A 16,704-nucleotide genomic window follows, 5' to 3' on the forward strand; every position below is an offset into this window, starting at 1 on the left:
GCTGGCACACATGGGAACGTCAACCCTTGCCTTGCTGGGCACAGCATCTACAGAGGGAACATAGAGTGGCATATGTCGTCCCAGCCTGGGCTCTGCTGCTGAGACTCACAGTCCCTGGATGCCCCTGTTCCCCAAACTCCCCAGGCTGCCACCAAGACAGCAACCCAATTCCTCTTCACATTTATTAGTCTCAGGTTCACCACCACGGACACAATACGACAGACTGGCTGCCCCAGGGCACAGAGCCTATCCATCCGGTTCACGCAGTTGGTGCTGCTTACTAAATGACTGTGAGAACGCAGACTGGCCCAGAAGCCCAACTCCAGCTGGAGTCCTCAAGCCCATGAGCCCACAGGGGTTGACCAAGACCCACAAGGCACATGTGTGGACAGATGGGTGGGTTGTGGGGATCCCCCAGGTCTCCAAGCCATACTTGAATGGTGGCTCTCAGATTCCTAGGACCCCACACAAGCTGCTCACTCAGCAGCTACAACTGACCCCAGGTGGTCTCGGCACAGATGTTCGGCTCAGGCTCTGGCGATGTGGGGAGTACTTGGTATGCTGCATCTGTCCACAGAGTGGACATGAGCCCCAGAGAGTCCCGTGTCCATCCACTGAAAGGATCCAGGGCAGCTGGGGTGGCTTGGCTACAACTGTCGCTGACTAGCTTCAAGGAGTGGCTGTCAGCGCCACCTGCTGGTGAGGTGATTGGTACAGGTGTGTCCTGGGTCCAGCGGACCCGCAGATCTGAGGAGGGTTGGGCCCTGTCTGGGGACCCCTTCCACCCTAAGCCCTACAGCACAGTGCCACGATAGGAGGTCCCTGGTGCCCCTGGTCCAGGTGCAGCCAGGGCTTGGCTGGTCAGCCACCAGTTCCTCTCAGAGGATCTGTGGATCCTCCCCTCAACTCCAAGCCAGGCTGGTGGGAGAGGGGCCCACAGACACAGGTCTAGACGGTTCTCATATTTTTCAGGCACTACGGAGCTTTCCCAGTGGCATCCCAGCCCCATCTGCCCAGCCCAGCCCCGTTGCTAAGGAAACAGAGGGGTTTCTGGTGATGGCAAAACCAGGCTTCCATGGTAGGCAAGCACTGGAACTTTAATACACGGCACGACATTCGAGACAATGGGAGGGGCAGGCAGAAATGCAGGCCAGAACATTCCACAGTCCAGGGATGGTCAGTCGTTTGGAAAATACATTTGTGTGTTTTTCCAGAATACTCAGTAGTAAGGCCGTCTGGGGTTGTTCTGTGGGAGGCAAAAAAGATAAAAAGGAGAGGGGGTCAATGCTAAAGACAGCAGTTTCTCTTGCCCAGAACGTTCCAGGGACAGCTAAGCCCACATCCTCCAGAGCAGAGGGCAGGTGGAAAGGTGGGGAGTCGCTAGTGAGACCTGGCCTAGTTGGACTGTGAAAGGAGAGACAGCTCTGTCACCAGCACCGCCGCCCCCTGCTGAGATTCTGGGCAACCCAGAATCACACGGGGGCTGGGGACACACGCACCAGGGGGTTGGGCCGGAAGCGGTAGGCCAGCATCATCCTCTTTCGGAAAGCCTCATACTCATCATCCTCTTTGGAGAGCTCAGCTGGCCGGTCGATGCCAAAGCCTGCTCCATCTACTGTGGTGGTGCCTCTGCAGGGGGGCAGGGGGATGACAGGGCCAAGTGAGCAGAGGGCCAGGCTGCTGGCAGCACAAGAGGCGGCAGGGGGTGCACTCACTTGTTCACTGGGTTCTTGATGCCCTGGCCCTCTGAGCCCAGCCCGTCGCCCTCCTTCCAGCCCATTTTCATCAGCATCTGGTAACCAATGTTCTCCACCGTCAGCTTGAACTCCTTGTACTCTGAGTAGTCAGGTTCTCGGCCTTCCTGCAGAGCAAGGAGGTACCTGTCATCCACCAGGGTTGCAACTGTCCCGGGTCCCAGCCCTGGCCAGAACACCACCACGTCCCACCAGCAATGGCCTCACTGGATGCTGGGACCTCCTGCTCATATGAAGCCTCTGTACCAGGTCAGATTCCTTGAGAACAGACCAAAATGCTCCTTCTCAGGGTCCCAAGGCCAGACTTTGTACCAAGCTGCCTGGTGGCCAAGTCAACAAGGGCAAGGAGACAGGTCACACAGGCCTCACCCACCACGGGAAAGATTAATGGTTCATCAGCAAAGAGAAGTCCTAGGTTCTGAGGGCAATTCTTTACACAGAATGCTAAAAAGATGAGGTCAGTAAGTTGTTGACGACGTTATGCGGTACAAAACAGTTTTACAAAAATCCCCCAAAAGATGACAAGGGAGGTGCCCCATCAGGCAGACTCTCCTCAGAAGCACAATGACAGCATGGGAGGAATGTGAATTCCTCTTCTGGAGAAGCCAGTCCATAGGGCCTTCTGCCTGAGAGACGCTTTGCCTGTAAACTGCACTTAATTGGCTCCACTGAAAGCAGATTTTCCCAGAAGCCCTGGGAGATATTTCTAAAGCAGCAGCTGAGCTGCTTTCTGCTAATTCTCTCCACAGACGGTGTCTATCATCAACAGATGCCTCCTGAGGCAAGAGGGCCCAGCTCCCCCTGTGAATGGGGGGGACGGGGGGGGCTTGAGGCTGCCTCAGACTCCTGCCTCATGAGGCTAACAGGAGGGGCTGGGCCACTAGCCTGGCTGCCTGCCAGCCCGCCCACAGCCCCTGCTGGTCCCGGGGACCTTCCCAGCTCACCTTCAGGGCCTTGAAGGTTTCCATGAACTTCTCCAGCTCATCTGGAGGCAGGAAGTCTCCGATAAAGTGCTTGCCGCGGCCCATCTTTGTCAGCTGCTCGGCCCACTCTGCCCAGTGAAGCGGGGGAAAGTGAGAGAAAGGAAGAGGCAGGGAGCGGGCTGGGTGGCCCCACAGCACAGATGTGAGTCTTGGGCGGGGGGCAGGGACTCAGGTCCCAGGGGAATGAGGTGGCTGGTTGAGGCCCCGACCCAAACCCTGCTCCTCCAGGGAGCCCTTCTAAGTGCCATGTTCAAACAGCAGTGACAGCTTAGAGAATTCCTCTTTTTTCCACCGAGCAGAGGGAGAGAAGCCAGGAGTCTCTGGCTCCAGACCGTACAAGTTGCACAGGCGGCTTAAGGCCCCAGGTGGTGCCTCTAGCTTCCTTCCTGGGCAGGCTTCCTGAGCCTGCGGTGCCAAGGGCACGGCCTTACCCAGAGACCCCGGCCTTCACCCCACCTGCAATGTGCTCCCCGGCGTACCCCGAGTCTTGTCCATCTCCATGCGCCGCAGCTGATGTTCCCAGGTGCCCAGCTCGCTGTCCACCTCCTCGTCACTGTCATAGCCATGCTGGTGCTGCTGCAGGGCCTTCTCCCACAACAACTGCATGTCCTGCATCGCACGCTTGTGCTGCATGATCATGTCATACATCTGCTGCATCTGTGGGCGACACATGCTGGTGAGTGGGGCCTGGGACCGCACGTGCAGGTGGCTAACCCCCCTGCCTTCCCTGCACATGCCAGGTGCCCTCACCCGTCCCACGTCCCGCCCTCCCCAGGGCAGGCACAGGAGCAGGGCTCGGAGCAAGTACTCAGGAAGACACAAGGTCCCGCATCAGGGCGTACCCCGCCTTCCCTGAACACCTGCATGGAGCAGGGAAGCACCCTCTCTACTGCACCAAGTCTGGCCCGGAACCCAGCACATCGCAGGCACCCTTGCTGTGGACCAAGCGAACGCACCACAGGCCCCTGACCATGGAAGGGCTGAGGGAGAGGCAACGCAGCTGCTGGCCCTGAGGAGGTGACTGGAGTTGAGTGTCCCCAAGGACCAACAGACAGGTGCCCGCAGCTCCCCAGGAAAGCAGCAGAGAGGCCAAGTCAGCCCTTAGCCCAATCACAGCCCAACACCAACTGAGCATTTGTCCCATTGATTCGGGCACCCAGGTCTGTCCTGTCCTGGATGCCGGGGGGCACTGGAAGGAAAACTAAGTGGAGACTACCTAGTCAGGAAAAGCCCACAAGCATGCTGGGGAGTAGCTGCACAGCACCAGCCTCAGGGGCTGCCCAGGCAGTGGGAGACGGCCTCAGCTCTGGGTCCAGCGCAGGCTGGGGAGGGTCCCTGGGAGGCAGAATGCCGCTGACAGGGCCCTGTCTGCCCAAGGACCTCTCCCCTGACTGTGGGCTCCACCCAGCAGAGGGAGGCTCAGAAAGAACAGCACACGACCACTGACAACTGTGAGACGACGCGGGGGCAGTACCCCACGAGCCCTGCCAGAGCCTGCCTGTTCTGCCCCACAGACTTACCTCCTGCTGCTCCTTCAGCTGCTTCTTCTGGGCATCTGACAGCTCTGTGACACCCACCAGACCTACGGGCTTCCCTTTCTCATAGCCAAGCCCCTTGAGGTCCTGAACTGGAAACAAGACACAGGCTGGTCAGCCATGGATGCACAGGTCCAGACTTGCTCCTGCATGAGGCACAGTGTCCAGGCACATGACCTCTCCAGGCAGGCGCTATAGCCCCATGTTGCAGATGATGACATCAGAACTTACAGGTCAAGGGCCTCACTCAAGGTCACATGTCTGACGGGTGACAGGATGGGGACTTTGCAAAGGCAAAGACATGAGAGCCAAGATAGACTGTGCCTGTGCGTGTGTGTGTGTGTGACACACACTGACTCTTGGAAATAGGCCTGCAGGGAACAGACACCCAGCGTAGACACACAAGGGTTCAGAGTCTGGCATAAGTCTCGGCTGTGTGGCTGTTAGCTCCTTCCGGGGAGGCAGCCGACCATCCTCAAAGCAACTGACATTTAGTTTGGCATCAGCTTCGGAGTTTGACTGGAGCCAGCAACACTAATGCACACGAAGATGCTGTGACGGCCCCATCTGGGTGGCGGAAACCACCACCCCTCAGGCGACAGCTTCCTGGGGGAGAAGCTGGGCAGACGGGGTACAGAGGCCCTTCTGGTACATGCAAAGAGCCAGGTCCTCCCAGAACACCAGGGTTGAGGCCTTGCCTGCCAGAACCACCCACAAGTGCTCCTTGAGCCCATGTTTATACCCTAATACCTTCTAGAAGGTCTGTGTGAGAGTCCTGTGAACAGGGCAAGGTAGGCAAGGTTTGAGCAGCCTGCTGTGTGCTTGCAGCATGCCCATCGTCCCTCTCCTTGGGCCCCTTTACCAGCAAGCAACCAGGTGGGGACTGCTCAACCTCCCCTTGGGACGATGCGGACCAGTGGGCCTTAAACCTGGACATGAGCCCTTGGAGCCTGTGCCTGCACACTAGACCACACAGGGAGGCTTCCTCACCAGCTGGGAGATGGGCCACGCTTCAGGGATATGAGTTCTGAACCGCAGGGCACACACATGGCAGAAGAGCACTCACGGCTGAGCACCCTCCATTACTGTGGGCCCCAGAGTTGGACGCTTGATGGCAATCTGACCCGAGACACCCTCAACCCTGGGGAGTGATGCTATCTAGAACCCTAGGGAGTAGTAGAATCTTCACTAGCTTTTCTCCTTGGACTAAAAGACCATCCTCAAAGCTGGACGGTCAAGGCCAAAAGGCCAGCCACGTAACTTGGGTGGGCTGCCTTCCCTCTTGGCCCATCCTTGCACAAGAAACGTAGGTGTCAGCACCAGGGCGCAAAGGCCTCCTCGGCATACTTGTGCGTCCGGGGGCGAGGGCTGTGGAGAGGGTTCCACCTTCGGGGCAGGCTGTGTGGAGGGCAGTGTGCCAGAGGGCATGAGAAAGGCTCTCTCACTCATTCTCACCTGCAGAATGGGACGGCAACAGACTCCCCATCCTGGTGGGTTTGTCGTAGAAAAGGAGAAATGAGACCACATGCTCTGGCCACCTCTGAAACTGTCAAGGAGGCGGACGTTGGAGTGGATTGTGCAAAACTGACTGTGGCAATCATGGGGCTTAGCATCATGTACTTCCCAAGCTTTCTATGACAAGAATGGATCCAAGTACTTTAAAGCTTAAGGGAGGTAACAGGATCCATCTGTATGCTGTCTACAGGAGACTCGCTTTAGATACAAAGTCACAAATAAGTTCAAAGTGAAAGGATAGAAAAATATACTACGTGCAAACAGTAACCAACAGCCAGCTGGGATGGCCTTACCAGCATCAGACAAAACAGACTTCTAGCCAAAAAGGTTACAAGAGACCAAGAAAGAGGTTCTATGTTGGTAAAAAATTTGAAACAGAAAAATGATGTAACGAGTATATAGCAAAATTGACAAAACTGAGGAGAGAAATACACAGTTCTACAATAACCACTAGAGGCTTCAATGACCCATTTTTTAAAGGGACAGGGTATCTAGATAGAAAATCAATAAGGATATAGAATTAAACACTACAACCAGGGAGACCTAACCGATGTACACAGAACATGCAAACCAACAATGGCAGAATACAGTGCACATGGAACATTCCCCACAACAGATTACCTGTTAGGCTCCAAAAACGGGTTTTAATACATTTTAAAAGACCGAAATCATAACAAGTACCTTTTCTGATCACGATGGAATAAAACTAGAGATCAGTAACAGAGGGAAAATTGGAAAACTCACAAATAGCTGGAAATTAAACAACATACTCTTAAACAATCAATGGGCCTAAGAAGAAATCACCAAGAGAGATAAGAAAATATTTAAGAGATGAACACAAAAGCATGAGAGCAAAACAGGTGGGATAGAACAAAAGCAGTGCTACAAGAGAAACATAGAGCTATAACTGCACATAATTAAAAAGAATGATCTCTAGGGCGCCTGGGTGGCTCAGTGGGTTAAGCCGCTGCCTTTGGCTCAGGTAGTGATCTCAGGGTTCTGGGATCGAGTCCCGCATCGGGCTCTCTGCTCAGCAGGGAGCCTGCTTCCTCCTCTCTCTCTCTGCCTGCCTCTCTGCCTACTTGTGATCTCTCTGTCAAATAAATAAAATCTTAAAAAAAAAAAATAAAAATAAAAAGAATGATCTCTAATCAATAACTTAACTACATACTTTAAAGGACTAGAAAAAGAAAAGCAAACTAATTTCAGAGCTAGCAGAGGGAAGGAAATAAAGATCAGAATGAAGATATAAGAAGTAGGGAAGAGAAATACAGAAAATCCACAAAACCAAAAGCTGGTTTTTTGAAAAGATCAACCAAAGTGACATACCTTTAGACAGACTGCCTAAGGAAAAACATGAGAAAAGACTCACTAAAATTAGAAATAAAAGAGGGGATATTACGAATGACATTACAGAAATAAAAAGGAACTATAAAAGATTACAATGAACACCTGTTAAGCCAACTACTTGGATAACATGGATGAAGTGAACCAATTCCTAGAAACGTATAAACCACCAAAACTAACTCAAGAAGAGAAAACCTGGGGCACCTGGATGGTTCAGTAGGTTAAGGCTCTGCCTTCAGCTCGGGTCGTGATCTCAGGGTCTTGGGATCGAGCCCGGTGTCGGGCTTTCTGCTCAGCGGGAAGCCTGCTTCCCCCTCTCTCTGCCTGCCTCTCTGCCTACTTGTGATCTCTCTCTCTGTGTCAAATAAATAAATAAAATCTTAAAAAAAAAAAAAAGAAAGAAAGAAAGAGAAAATCTAAACAGACTTTTATCAAGTAAGGAGACTGAATCAGCAATCAAAAGCCTTCCAATGGGGACGCCTGGGTGGCTCAGTGGGTTAAAGCCTCTGCCTTCGGCTCAGGTCATGGTCCCAGGGTTCTGGGATCGAGCCCCGCATCGGGCTCTCTGCTCAGCAGGGAGCCTGCTTCCTCCTCTCTCTCTCTGCCTGCCTCTATGTCTACCTGTGATCTCTGTCTGTCAAAAAAAAAAAAAAAAAAAAAAAAAAAAAATCTTAAAAAAAAAAAAATTAAAAAAATTAAAAAAAAAAAAGCCTTCCAATGAACAAAAGCCCAGAACCAGATGCCATTACTGGTGAATTCCAACCATTTATTACTAATATTTTATTATTCATTTGAGAGAGAGAGAGAAAACACAGAGGGAGAATGAGAGGAAGAAGCAGACTCCCTGCCAAGCAGAGAGCCCTATGCAGGTCTCTATTCCAGGACCCGGAGATCCTGACCTGAGCCGAAGGCAGACACTTAACTGACTGAGCCACCTAGGTGCCCCGAATTCTACGAACCATTTACATATTTATTTATTATTTCTACCAACCTTTTTTTTTTTTTAAAGATTTTATTTATTTGAGAGAGAGAGAATGAGCAAGCATGAGAAGTGGAGGGTCAGAGGGAGAAGCAGACACCCCACCGAGCAGGGAGCCCGAGGCAGGACTCGATCCTGGGACTCTGGGATCCTGACCTGACCCGAAGGCAGTCACCCAACCAACTGAGCCACCCAGGCACCCTCTAGAACCATTTAAAAGAACAATTAATGTTAATAATTCTCAAACTCTTCCAAAAAAGTGGAGGGAATATTTCCTCATTCCGTAACACTAGTATTACTCTGATACTAAAAGCAGACAAGGACACAAGAAAACTACAGAACAACATTCCTTATGCATATAGATGCAGACATCCGCAACAAAATACCAGCACACTGAATACAGCAGCATGTTAAAAGGATTATTCACTATGAGCAAGTGGGGTTTATCCCAGAAATGCAAGGGTGGTTTAAACAGAATTCTGGTGCCAATGTGTATGTGGGAGGGTCACCCACACAACAAGCAATTCTCAGATACCTGCTGGGTGTCCAATAGGTCAACTCAGTTCTAGCACTATTCACCAGGAGGTAGCACTGGATTCCATGGGTTAAGGGGTCAGTCTTTTCAGACTGCTCCCTCCACCCCGGCCACCTTTAGCCACCAGCTACAGGCCCAGGTCATCACATAAGCTACTGGCTAGCTGCAGATCAGACGTTCTAGCAATCCCCTCCTGGGTTCAATTAGCTTGCTATACTGACTCACAGAACTCAGAAAAACACTTTACTTACCGGATTACTGCCTTACTTACATATCATGCATGGAAATAACTTAGTAAGGCCAGATGGAAAAGATGCCCTGGGCAAGGTATGGGGAAAGCAGCCAGAGCTTCTATGCTCTGAGTGTGCCATTCTCTCTAAACCTCCACGTGTGCAACCTGGAAGCTCTCTGAACCCTGTGTCTTCGAGTTTTGTGGAGGCTTCGGTGCACAGGCATGGTTGATGAAATCGCTAGCTGCTGTTGACTGATTCAATCTCCAGCCCCTCTCCCCTCCCTGGAAACTAGAGGGTGGGATGGAAAGTGCTAGCCCTCCGTTCATGGTCAGTTCCCCGGGCAACGAGCCCCTATCCTTAGGTGCTTTCCAAAAGTCACCTCAGTAATGTAAACCCAGTTGCAGTGGAAAGGGGCTTATTATAAACAACAAGACCCCCATTTCACCTTTATGGCTCTGAAGCATTTTCATGAACTGAGGATGGAGACCAATAATACAACAAAAGATGCTCCCACTGCTCTTATCACTCAGGAAATTCCAAGGGTTTTGGGAGTAACTGTGAGCCAGGAACTGTGAACAAAGATCAAATACATATGAGAAATATTATTTTGGTCATCTGAATGGCCAAATATGTATTTCTAGTAAACCACAATGTCACATGGCTCAATATGAGAAAATTAACCAATGTAATATACCACATTAGCAGACTGAAGAAAAAAACCCATGCAATCATTTCAACTGATACAGAGAAAGCATGGGACAAAATCCAGTACCACTTCATGGTAAAAACATTCAATGAACTAGGAACGGAAAGAACATATCAACATGATAAACACATAGCTAACATCATATTCAATAATGAAAAACTGAAAAAACATGCCCCTTAAGATCAAAATAAGACAAGGATGCCCATTTTCCCCCACCTCCATTCAACTTAGTACTAGAAGTGCTAACCAGAGCAATCAGGCAAGAAAAAGAAATAAGAGGCATCCCACTTGGAAAGCAAGAAGTATCTCTTGTTGCACATGACATTACCATAATTATACATACGGAAAAACCTAAAGAATCCATCAAAAGATTGTCAGAGCTAATAAGTGAATTTAGTGAAGTTGGAGGATCCAACACGAACATGCAAAAATCAGTTGTATTTCTATACATTAGCAACAAACAATCCTAAATGAAAATTTAAAAAGCAATTCTGTTTACAATAGCATCCAAAAAAAAAAAAAATCACTTCGAAACAAATTTAACCAGGGAAGTATGAGACATGTACAATGAAAACCACAAACCATGTTGAAAGAAATTAAAGAAGATCTAGATAAACACAAAGACATCTGTGTTCACAGTCTGGAAGACTGGTTGTTGTTGCTGTTGTTGTAAGGAGACGTAAATATTGTTAACATTATTGTGTCCATACTATCCAAAGCAATCTACAGACTCAAGGCAATCCCTATCAAAATCCCAACAGTGTTTTTGCAGAAATGGAGAAGCCCATCTGAAAATTCAAGATCCTCAACAGCTAAAGCTTGAGGAAGAAGGACAAAGTTGGAAGACCAACTTACTACAAAGCTACAGTAATCAAAAACAGTTGATACTGACCTAAAGACAGACATACAAACCAGCAGGACAGAAAAGAGAGCCCAGAAATAAACCCTTACATCTAAGGACAACTGAGATTTGACAAGGGCATCAAGACCATCCAATGGGGAAAGAAAAGTCTCTTCAACAAATGGTGCTGGGAAAACCGGATCTCCACATGCAAGAGAATAAAGTTGGATCCTTAGCTTATATCACATATAAAAACTGCTTCAAGATAGATCAAAGACCTAAAACTAAAAAAACTCAGAACATAGGGGCAAATCCTCACGACCTTGAACTTAGCTACGGTTTCACAAATGAAACCAAAAGCACAGACAATGAAAGAAAAAATAAATTGAACTTAGTCAAAATTTCAAAACGTTTGTGCATCAAAGGACACTAACCATCAAGAGACTAAAAAGACAATCCACAGAATGAGAGGCTGTATTTGCAAACCATGTATCTGAATAGGGGGGGTCAACGTCCAAAATATATAAAGAACTCTTACAACTCAACAACAAAGACAACGCAGTTTAAAAGTGGGCAAAGGACTTAAATAGGCATTTTTCCAAATAAGCTACACAAATGACCAATTAGCACATGAAAATATGCTCAACACCATGAGACATTAGGGAAATGCAATTCCAAACTACAGAGGGACACCACTTCACACCTGCGAGGATGGCATTATCAAAAGGGAAGGATGTTGAGAAATGGGAACCTTTGGGCGCCGCTGGTGGGACTAGCAAATGGTGCAGCTGCTGTAGAAAATGGTTTGGCGGTTCCGCAAAAAGTGAAACCAAATGATGGTATGACCCAGTGATTGCACTCCTAGGTAGGGACAAGAGAATCAAAATCAGGGACGCACACAGTACTTGGAGACCAACGTTCACAACAGCAGTATTCGCAGCTGCCAAAAGGTGGAAACAACCCACGTGTCCATCAACCGGTGAACAGATAAACAAAGTGTAGTCCCATCCGTGAAAATGGGAGTATTATTTAGCCATTAAGAAGGAATGAAACTCTGACACATGCTACGACACAGATGAAGTGTGGAAACCTTCCCTCAGTGAAGGAGCCAGGCTGTCCTGACAGAGGTGGGGGAAGGGGGTCAGCCCACCTGACAGAGGTGAGGGAGAGGCGTCTACATCCCTCTGTACCAGCTCGGCGGGTGGGAGTTCCACCTTGTCCTCTTCGGGCCCCCACCGGCTCTTTCGCTTCTTTTTCACAGTGGCTGTGGTGGCTGGCTTCCCGGGGGCGGCTGGAGCTGGGGTGACTGCAGGCGAGGGGGCAGATGAGGCAGGGCAGGCAGCAGCTGGGGGCAAGGACACCGAGGGGTTATCAGGAGGGGATTTGCGTTTCAGGCTGAGGTCGGGTGCCACGACAGTGCCTGCAGGGCCAGCCTTAGCTTTCCGGAACTCTTCCAGCTTCTGGCGGTAGTATTTGTACCCTTGGCTGTTGGGTTCATATAGAAAGCTGCAAAGGAGAGTTGGAGAGGGGGCACACTGTCAGCTGGGCCCAAGCCCCCTGCCTGACTCTGGGCAGGAGCAGCTTGGGCCTTGTGCACACGTGCCCAGGTAAGCCAGGGTCATAGGAGGGTCGAGGTCTCCACCATGACCTCCTGCACTGCCAAGCTTCAGTGGCTGCTGTCTTGGGTGGTTCAAGCTAGAGGAATAGCACGGCAGGCTCGCAGCTTGATACCATGCCATTCCTGCGAGCCACCTGTCACTCCCAAGTCCTGGTACCAGCACTATCAGGCACCCATCACAATGTAATTGACCCCCTGCTTCGAAGGACAAGGGGTGGGCTCTGTCAGACCTTTCCCAGGCTCTGTGGGGCTTCTTCCCCTGCTGTTCTAGATGAGCACTCTGGTGCCTTCAAACCAAGAAATCCTGAGTTGGGAGAGATACCTGGTGCTCAAAAGGGCAGGGTTTGTCCCAAACCTGATGGCCCGACACATCTGTGCTTCTCTCCGATGTACCCTGAGAGGCATCAATAGCAAATGAGCCAAGACAGAAACACTGAACATCAGAATGGACAGGGACTGGACTCCAACTGAAGGGCAAAAGCCCCACACCTCACTGGAAGTTGAGGTCCCCTTGGTCTCTCCCTATCAATTCCAGTCCCAAGTGTGAAGCAGGTGAGGCTGGGTTCAGAGCTGGCAGAAACTATGGCTCCCTCTGCACCTGCCCAGCATGTCTCATCTCAGATTATGCATATCTTGAGCTGACGGTTCCACCTCTGTGGTCCACACCAGAGCGAAGAGTCACAGCTCAGTCACAGCACGGGCTACACAGGATTCCACATGGAGGGGCCAGACCTGCACTCATGGACTTGAAGTCTGTGGTCACAGCATAATGCTGTGCTGTGAAAGCAACGTGCAGGCTCAAGGATGCTATAAATTCTTTTCATACAAGAAAGACAGCAGAAAGAAGCACCATAGACATGAGAGCTAGGAAGGGGCAGAAGGACCCCAGCCCAGCTAACATCAGTACCTAAGGTGGGACAGAAGGGCAGAGAGATGGTGGCATCCCTTCTGTCTTCCTTTGTACTTCTTCGCCCTAGAGGTAGACAATGTGAACAGATGTACTTCTATTAAAGAAATGTGATGCCTGGTTGGCTCAGTCAGCAGAGCATGTGACTCATGATCTTGGGGTGGTGGGTTCGAGCCCCATGTTGGGTGTAGAGATTACTTAAAAATAAAATCTTAAAAAAAAAAAAAAAAAAAGAAAGAAAGAAAGAAAGAAAATGAGTAAGTAATAACCTTTCAAAAACTGAAAGCACTAGGCCTAGGAGCTCACTGGTGAATTCTACCAAATATTTAAGGAAGAAATTATATCAATTCTCTATAATCCCTTTCAGAGGATAGAAGAGAGAATACTTCCTAACTCATCAATTACCCTAATACCAAAACCAAAGATATCACAAGAAAACTACAGACCAGGATCTCTCATGAACATAGATGTAAAAATTCTCAACCAAGTATTAGCAAACCAAATCCACAAATGTATAACAAGAATTATAGGAGGACGGGGGGAGCAGACAACATATGTGAAGATTAAGAAGTACAAACTTCCAGTCATAAATAAGTCAGGGGGATGAAAAATACAGCATAGAAAATACAGTCAATAATATTGTAATAACTTTGTATGGTGACACGTGGTAACTACACTTCTCATCGTGAGCATTTCGTGATATTAGCTGTCTTATCACGATGTTGTATACCTAAAACTACGTTACTATGTGTCAACCATACTTCAACTAAATCTTTTTTAATTTTTAAAGAATTACACACAGTGGATTTATTGCAGGCATGCAAAGCTGGTTTAACGTTTAAAAAAAAAAAAAAAAAAAGCAACCCATCACTATCAACAGGCTGAAAAAGTTCAATCACATAATCCTATCAATAGCTGCAGAAAAACTCTTTGATGAAATCCAACACCCATTCATGATAAAAACAGCAAACTAGACACATGAGAGAACTTTCCCAAAACGAGTATCTACCAAAAATCCTACAGCTAACATCATACTTAATAGGGAGAAAACCAGGTTTCCCACTAAGAATGGAAACAAGGCCAGAATATCCTATCCCACCAATTGAGTTTCAACACTGTCCTAAAAGTCTTAGCTAATGTAATAAAAGAAGGTAAGAACAAGTACATTAAGAAAGGAGAAACAAAACTGTCTGTTCACAAATAACATGAGCATCTATGTAGAAAAAAGCTAATGAAAAAACTCCTGGAACTAACAGGTGATTGTAACAAGGCTGCAGGATACAAGGTTAGTATACAAAAGTCCCCTGCTTTCCTATACCCCAGCAATGAACAAGTGGATTTGAAATTAAAAACACAATACCATTTACACAACAAAATGTAGTTCTTAGGTATAAGTCTACAAAATATAAACAGATTCTATATAAAGAAAACTACACAACTCTGAGGAAATGCGTTCAAAACTAAAAAACTTGAGAGATATTCTTTAACAGTAAATAGGAAAACTCAGTATTATCAAGATGTTGCTTCTTTCCCACTTGATTTATAGATTCAATGCCATCTGAGTCAAAATCCCAACAAGTTATTTTGTGGACACTGATTCTAAAGGGTATATAGGCATAAAAGACCCAAAACAGCCAACACAATATTGAACAAGAACAAAGTTGGAAGACTGACATGACCAGATTTCAAGGTTTACTGTCTGTATAGTATCAAGGCAGTGAGGTATTAGTGAGAGAATAGACAAACAGATCAACAGAACAGACAAGAGCCCAGAAATAAACCCATATAAACATGGCCAACTGATCTTTGACAAAGAGGCAAAGGCAGTCCAATGGAGCAAAGACATTCTTTTCCAAAAAAGAATGGATCTGGACATCTGCATGCAAAAATATAAAAAAAGAATCTAGACACAGACCTCACACCCTTCACAAAAATTAACTAAAATGGACCATAGACTTAAATGTAAAATGCAAGGCTATAGGGCTTCTAGAAGGTAACAGAGGAGAAAACTTAGATGACCTCATGGATGGTGATGACTTTTCTGATACACTCAAGGTACAATCATGAAACTGATAAGCTGGACTTAATAAAAAAAAAAAAAAATTGGGGGGGGCACCTGGGTGGCTCAGTGGGTTAAAGCCTCTGCCTTCAGCTCAGGTCATGATCCCAGGGTTCTGGGATCGAGCCCTGCATCAGGCTCTCTGCTTAGCAGGGAGTCTGCTTCCTCCTCTCTCTCTGCCCGCCTCTCTGCCTACCTGTGATCTCTGTCAAATAAATAAAATCTTTTTAAAAAAAATTAAAAAATGTTTTTAAAGATTTTATTTATTTTACAGAGAGAAAGAGCACGAGCAGTTGGAGTGGCAGACAGAAGGAGAGGAAGAAGTAGCCTCCCCACTGAGCAGAAAGCCCAACATGGGGCTTGATCCCAGGACCCCAGGATCATGACTGAACTGAAGGCAGACACCCAACTGACTGAGCCACCCAGGCATCCCTAAAATTGAAAACTTCTGCTCTTCAAAAGATATCATCAAGAGAAGACACACCACTGACTGGGAAATAATATTTGCAAAAGTCACATCTGATAAAGGATTATGATCCAAAATATACAAAGAACTCTTAAAACTCAACAATAACAAATAACCCAATTAAAACATGAACTGATGATTTTAACATACACTTCACCAAAGAAGATACACAGATGGCAAATAAGCATACGAAAAGATCTTCCACATCATATGTCATCAAGAAAATGCAAATTAAAACAACACTGAGATACCACTACACATGTATTAGAATGGCCAAAATCCAGAACACTGAGAACATCAAACGTTGGCAAGCATGTGGAGCAACAGGAACCCTCACTCACTACGGAGGGAAATGCAAATGATACAGCCACTTTGGAAGACAGTTTGGCAGTTTCTTGCAAAACTAAACATACCACACGATCCAGCAATCACGTTTCTTGGTATTTTACCCAAGAGTTGAAAACTTATGTCCACACAAAAACCTGCACACAGATGTTTATAGCAGTTTCCTTCACAATCGCCAAAATCTGGAAGCAACCAAGATGCTCTGCTGTAGCTAGATGGAAAAACAAGACTATGGGACATCCAGACAGTGGAATATTACTCAGTGCTAAAAAGAAATGAACTGTCAAGCCATATAAAGACATGGAACAATCAGTCTTAAATGAGTATTACTAAGCAAAAAAAGCCAATCTGAAAAGACTACATACTATATGATGCCAATTACACAACATTTTGGGAAAGGCAAACATGGAATCGGTAAAAAGATCAGTTGCCAGGAGTTGAGAAGGAAGAAGGGATGAATTATGTGGAACACAGGTGACTTTGGGGCAGTAAGAATACTTTATATGATGCCATGATGATGGATACGTGTCATCATACACTGGTTCAAATTCACAGAAGGTACAAGACCAAGAGTGAACTCTAACGTAAACTGCGGACTTCGGGGGATCATGATGTTATCAGTGTAGGTGCATCGATTACTATTCTGGTGGGGAATACTGATAACAGGGCAGGCTGTGCACATGTACAGGCAGGGACACATGAGAAATCTCTGTACCTTGCCTTCAATTTTGCTGTGAACTTAAAACTGCTCTAAAAAAAAAAAAAAAGAAATGACATCTTAAAAAAAGTTAAGAGACAAAAGTGAAAAAATTTTCAAGGAGGGAAGGGAACAGTTGGCTGGATATGAAAAAAGAACCTGGCAACCAGAAAGGGTCGGATAT

The 16,704-nt window shown here is 47.5% G+C and overlaps 1 protein-coding gene across 1 annotated transcript in view; it reads right to left on the bottom strand.

Moving 5' to 3' along the window:
* Window positions 1-1,047: 1,047 nt before the first annotated feature.
* SUGP1 (SURP and G-patch domain containing 1) overlaps window positions 1,048-16,704 on the bottom strand; it is a 32,214-nt gene continuing 16,557 nt past the window's right edge. The window contains exons 8-14 of the mRNA XM_059160623.1: window positions 11,579-11,934; window positions 4,258-4,364; window positions 3,217-3,394; window positions 2,699-2,805; window positions 1,716-1,861; window positions 1,500-1,629; window positions 1,048-1,246 (exon numbers count right to left, since the gene is read on the bottom strand). Of these exons, the coding sequence (XP_059016606.1) occupies window positions 1,220-1,246; window positions 1,500-1,629; window positions 1,716-1,861; window positions 2,699-2,805; window positions 3,217-3,394; window positions 4,258-4,364; window positions 11,579-11,934 (1,051 nt within the window). The 3' untranslated portion in view covers window positions 1,048-1,219. The remainder of the gene's footprint in view (window positions 1,247-1,499; window positions 1,630-1,715; window positions 1,862-2,698; window positions 2,806-3,216; window positions 3,395-4,257; window positions 4,365-11,578; window positions 11,935-16,704) is intronic.

Source organism: Mustela lutreola, chromosome 2 (assembly GCF_030435805.1).
Source record: "Mustela lutreola isolate mMusLut2 chromosome 2, mMusLut2.pri, whole genome shotgun sequence".
Lineage (NCBI taxonomy): Eukaryota > Metazoa > Chordata > Mammalia > Carnivora > Mustelidae > Mustela > Mustela lutreola.